This window comes from Acanthopagrus latus, chromosome 18 (assembly GCF_904848185.1).
Source record: "Acanthopagrus latus isolate v.2019 chromosome 18, fAcaLat1.1, whole genome shotgun sequence".
NCBI lineage: Eukaryota > Metazoa > Chordata > Actinopteri > Spariformes > Sparidae > Acanthopagrus > Acanthopagrus latus.
In genome coordinates, this window is record NC_051056.1 from 6,240,574 (window position 1) to 6,246,500 (window position 5,927).

General features: G+C 38.4%; 1 protein-coding gene across 2 annotated transcripts; it reads left to right on the plus strand.

Annotated features, from left to right (window-relative positions):
* Positions 1-261: 261 nt before the first annotated feature.
* Positions 262-4,657, plus strand: il21 (interleukin 21). Of its 2 annotated transcripts, none has more exons than XM_037077670.1 (7): positions 262-527; positions 1,008-1,594; positions 1,691-1,732; positions 3,638-3,751; positions 3,865-3,903; positions 4,057-4,137; positions 4,285-4,657. In XM_037077670.1, the coding sequence occupies exons 2-7, from the start codon at positions 1,451-1,453 to the stop codon at positions 4,309-4,311; spliced, it is 447 nt and encodes a 148-aa protein (XP_036933565.1). In that variant the 5' UTR covers positions 262-527; positions 1,008-1,450; the 3' UTR covers positions 4,312-4,657. The 2 variants fall into 2 exon arrangements, with proteins under 2 accessions (XP_036933565.1, XP_036933566.1); XM_037077671.1 differs by lacking the exon at positions 262-527 and having other exon boundaries at positions 632-1,100; positions 1,199-1,594.
* The last annotated feature ends 1,270 nt before the right edge of the window (positions 4,658-5,927 follow it).

A 5,927-nucleotide genomic window follows, 5' to 3' on the forward strand; every position in this document is an offset into this window, starting at 1 on the left:
ATCGATGTAAGATTGTGTGTCGAGAGAACGTGTGAACTAGCACTGACGGGGCAGACTGAATGCACAGTGTGTCAGCTATAGTTCTGTATATGGACCACTGACTAACACATGAAGCCTTCTGAATTTCCCAAATGTGTACAGCAAATGCACATTGGAATTGATGACCATCACTGAAGAAATATTCAGTAAAATTTCCACACAAATTTACATTTTATTTATTTCTGTGACCTGAAGACACTGTAGTGGTTACAAAAGCTACTTTCTGCTTTATATCTGCTCTTCTGAAAACCTTGGGGCACATGTAAGAGAAGTGTGTGTGTGTATGCATTAAACTTGAAAGACTTTAAAAAAACAACCTTTAAACTTAAACACATTCTTTTTCTGTTTCTCCCAGTTTCTGTTTAACTGTCACAAAAAAATGGATGGGGAGCGTATCTATGTTCCCAAAGGCCTACGTTTCAAAGGTTCTATGTTTCAAGGGTCCTTCATTTCCTGGGTCCATGTCCCCATGATTCTACAGTCCAATGGTACTGCATTCCCAAGTCCTAAATTCCTGTGGCCCTATGTTCCCTGAGTCCTAAGTTTGCCATAGTCATACTTTTCTTTTAACGAAGTTCTGAGTTTGCAGAGTTTTACTTGGTTTCTAGGATTCTATGTTCCCAGTGTCTTATATTTCCAGGGTCCAGTGTTCCCAGGGTACTTAGTTCCAGTGGGTCTTTGTTACTAGGGTCCAAAATCCCCAAAATCTTAATTTCTTGTCGACCTATGTTTCCTGGGCTCTAGGTTCCCAAACTTTTGCTTATCAGAGAGAGACCTTTGTTAGTTGCTGAGCAACAGTGAGATACTGGGCTGAAGCGTCAGTCTAAATACCAATTTAAAAGATATTATGTAAGATTCCTAAATACAAATGTAAATATGTCTTCCTCCTTCACAGCCAAAATATCAGATCTCCTTACTGTCTGTTTGTTTAAACATTAATACTTAAAAAGGGTTTCCTGTTGTTGCAGCAGGCTCTGTGTGTTTGTGTAGGTGGCCACAATGATGCAGTGATGTGCATTCAGGTTGTCAATACCACACCTACGAAGACTACCTATGACACGGTATCGCTGCCGCTCCACTGATTCAAAATGAAAATGGGAAGTGCCGTCTTCCTGTAGTTTCCTGTCGGGTGCACTCACACAAGTTTACATTCACACAGCCGTATCTATAGGCCCCACGCACGCGCGGCTTGACGACACTCTCGGATCGCGTAGTGGTGACTGCCAGTGGAAAAGAAAATTTCATTACTCACACACGCCAGTTTCTGCACCTTTCCAACGATCTGCAAGTGGTTTTCCTGTGTCCTCAGGGATATGTATAAAAAGGTACGCGACACAACTGTCTGCATTTCCAGTAAATCTCTCGAAAAGCCTCTTTTGGTGATCTGGTACCTGCTGCTGATACTGACAATATGAAGCTGGTTGTGTTTTGCCTGTTTGCAGTCTACTGCTGCTCTTTGGCCAGCACAGCAACAAGGGAGACTGACAGAACATTGCAGAGGAAGAAATTACAAGAGGTCCTCAAACAGCTGAATGCTGTGAAAGTGAGCCTGCAGGTGGGTTTTGTCTTCATTACATTTTACACAGTTTTGACCAATTTTTGGTCACATTTATCATTACTAATCACAATGTTGTTGGTTTTTGTCTTGCAGCAAAGTGAGAAGTTGCTATACACTCCACCAAGGAATATCGAGGTAAGCCAAACTAACTTCAAAATAATAGACAGTATGGTCACCGACCACATTAAATATTTGTGGTTGCTTACTCATTGTTCTCCCACCTACAACAGTAACTAATTATCATGTGCTGGCTACTGTAGGAGTACATCAAATGATGTGGGAAGTCAAAAAATGCATAGCCGAAGAACCTATAACAAATCAGCTGTAAAGGTTGAGAACTAAAGCTTAAAAATTGAAATGTTTTAAATATATTTTGTTCTGTTAAAATTTCAAATCCTCTGCCAGTTAGTCTCAAAAACTTAAACATTAAAAGAGTTTTATACTGTACAGTGGAGTCAACAGGCAGATCTACATAAGTAGTGCAAAGCTAACACAGCTAAACTTAGAGAATCTGTCATAGTTTACAGAGTGTGCTGAAATGTGAGCATACATATTTTAAATCATTTTTGTACTCATAATAATGTTTTTTTTTTCATTTTGTACTTATAATAGCATATGATCATCAAAACCAACCCAATATCCTATTATAACAGTGATATTTATCTTTATCTATTATCTAGCTTACAGTAGAAAGAAAAACAATTACTCATTTCTTTAATGTAAAGCAATGATCTTGCAATTCGATAACATACTTCATAACAATCTGATTATGTGCACTACACTTTAAAAGAATGCCATTACTTGTAAATCCACATCAGCTCTCTTTCTTGTCAGGCTTGTGCTCTTGAGTGAGTCAAGTCAAGAGCTTGCTCAGTGTATTTTCTCACAGCTTCCGTTGCACTCTCAGACGAAATGTGATGAGTAATCAAGCAAGAGAGCAAACAAAACCATGACACTTCCTCACACCACCTCAAAAACTCAAAATGCTCCCTAGCATGCTAGAAAACATTTGGGTCAATCTCTTGGTTAAGAACTGGCAAATTACAGCTTATGTTGACCCACAAATGACAAGGATTCCTGAAGGGGCTTGAAGCCATTATTTTGCAAAACAAAACTTTATATTCTGAATAAAGCTCTTCACAGAGCAAAAATTGCACAGTGACAGTCAAATGTAAAAGAAATGTCCGATAATTTCAAATGTATTAACAGTGAGGAAGTGTAAAGTCAGCAGTTCTTATTGTTCAAATCTCACCCTTAGGGAATAAAACCTACTAACTCTCCAAGCAGTCATGCCGTGATCTAAAACAAAGATTTGACCCAAGCTCACTGGGTTCATGAACAGCACACACAGCAACTGTTTGACTTGGAAAAAAACATGTCGAGACATCAACACTTCCATTAAGGTTTCTGGAGGGAAACAATTTTGACAAAAATGTCCAAATCACTTTCAGGAAAAGGAACTTTAAAATAATGGAAACTTTACTTGCTTAAGTTTCAGTTTAAGTAACAGTGTAATGCATTTGTCTGATTGGAAAGTCGACAGCAACGATGAAGTCATGACATGAAACCAGAAAAAAACTGCTTTCTTGGAAATGTTTTGATGGCAGTGGATTTTTTCCCCGTCTACTTGACACATGTACAATTGCATCATAATAAAAAAAAAAAAAAAAATCAAAACTAATCAGTGTAACAGTTGGCGTAGATGGTGAACTACATTCATTGTTCACAAAATGTAACTTTTAAGTTCTATTCCTTTTTTTTTAATGGTTAATCTACCATATGTGCCATTGCCATTTTCCAGTTTTCTGTAAAAGAACAAACAAGTAAATCAAGCAAAAGTAGCACTGATGTGAGTTTAAAATGCTGTGTTCCATTTGCAAAACGTTTCTGAACTTTTAATCAGATAATCCATACCAAATATCAAGCACTTTTTATGCTCGTTTCTTAGAAAAATATATATAAACCATTTATGAGAAGGAGCGCTGATATATGTCGATGTTGTATTGATGTTTTATTCACAAATGTTTCAATTTGTTACAGGACTGCTGCTGTCTGTCAGCACTGAAATGCTTCCAGGCCAATCTGGAGGTCAGTTTCAATGTTAAAGAGGGAAGACAGAGACAACTCTTCAGGAGCCTTAAGCATCCCCTCACTGTAAGTAAATGGGTGGGAGTGGGAATGTTTCATCAATCTGTATATCTTAAAGCATACCTTTGCAGGATTGTACATTTCTAAATTAAAGCAATTTTTTTTTTTCCCCATTTCAGGAGAGAGGTCTGAACTTTTGCAGTTCACCAAATGTCAACGTAAGAGAATATTTTATCAATATTAATTCATAATTTTCTGTCTTTATACCTTAATTTAGACTGATATTTCAGTCATATTTGTGACATGTATTGCACTCACAGCAGAGGCCATTATTAAATTAATTTCTGTTGTGTTTGGTTGTTTCCCTTTAGTCCACCTGCCAAGAGTGTGTCTCGCATCCGAGGCAAAATGCCACAGAGTTTTATAACAGACTCGAATCTCTTATTCAAATGGTAAGAGTATTTTTGTTTCTTTTGGTCTATCATTACAGCATATGGAAAATGAGCCTTAAAATCTGCAGCATAATAGGTCATGAATGTTGTAAAGATGGAAAAAAATTATGATGTGAGAATTTACTTGAACTTTTTCCCCATTTTTAGGCCATATCCAGGCTGACCATGATCTGAGAAGAGGTGAACATCTACTTGGGACCAAGGATTGAATGTAGAGAAGACACTACACAGAAAAGATGCTAAACTTGTTATAGCCTTCTGAATATTTAATGATACTTATTTAATATTTATTTAGATAGTGGTGGTGAATCCTCTCAAGCTATGTAGAAGGTATTCTCAGGAGAGCTGCTTTGCTGCCACCCAGTGGACTTGGCAGTTCTGATTTTCTTTACGCCTCTTTTTCACTGAAAGTGAAAGTTAATTTATTTGTTGTAGTTCTCAAAGAATGTTAAGTATATAATGACATTTATACTGTGTATGACATGCCATGTTGATCATTATTGATATAATAGTACCATTGGAAATTAATAAATTAATTACAGCACCCAGGTTTTGGTTTGCTTTGTTTATTTGTGGGACAATGTAAAAGCTTCCAGCAGAGCTGGATATACCGTCACTTAAAGTTCATCTGCCTCCTGAATCATAGTTGGCTGTTCATTGTAACCACTGGGAGATATCGAGAGGGGCCGGTCCCTCTTTGGAACAGGGAGACAATGAAAAATTTCACCCATATTTGTGTGATCAGTCAACCCGAGTGGCAAAGTATTGGTTAGTTTTATTTCTGCAGCTAAGAAAGATTAGGTACAATATAAGTGAATAATCCACACACACAATGTAAGATCACTTTATTTAATGTATAAAGGCATACAGATTATTATATTTATTCTATTTATACTGGATCTCCTCAAGGCTGTGTACTCAGTCCATTGTTGTTTTCAATGCTAACACACGACTGTGCATCCAGACATGAGGGAAACCGGCTCATCAAGTTCGCGGATGACACCACAGTGATGGGACTCATTCATAGAAATTATGTATCAATGCACAGAGAAGAAGTTAAACACCTACAGGGCTGGTGCAGAGAAAATAATCTGGTGCTCGATGCGGACAAAATAAAGGAGATGGTTATCAACTTCCGGAGGTCACAGCCTGAGCACGCTCCTCTCAGCAGTGGCCACACAGTGGAGAGAATGGAGAACATCACGTTCCTCGGAGTGCAGATCTCGCAGGACCTAAGCTGGAATAAGAACACCTCAGGGATCACGAAACGGGCCCAGCTGAGACTGTATTTCCTGAGGAAGCTGAAACAAGCCTCTCTCCCCATCAGCATCCTCAGGACCTTCTACAGTGGTGTGGTGGAGAGTGTTCTGACGTATTGTATCTCAACATAGTACTCCAGCTGCAGTATGTCAGACAAAAAAGCCCTGCAGAGAATACTTAGAGGAGCTGAGAGGGTCATCGGAGTTTCCCTCCCATTTGTCGAAGAACTCTTCCAAAGCCGCTGCAGGAGCAGAGCACTGAACACCTCCCACCCTCTCCACACATTCTTTGAACTGCTCCCAACAGTCAGTCATAAAGGTCGAACTAACAGACTTATCAGCAGCTTCCTTCCACAAGCTGTTAGACTGTTGAAATGTTGATCTGGAACGTGCACACTCATACTGCACTTCATGAGCCTCCCTCAAAGTTATAGTTTTAAATTATTATATTTATAATATTTATATATTGTGCGTTTTTTATTGTGTCTTCTGTTATTGATCCTGGAGAAACATAATCTCATTTTTGTTGTG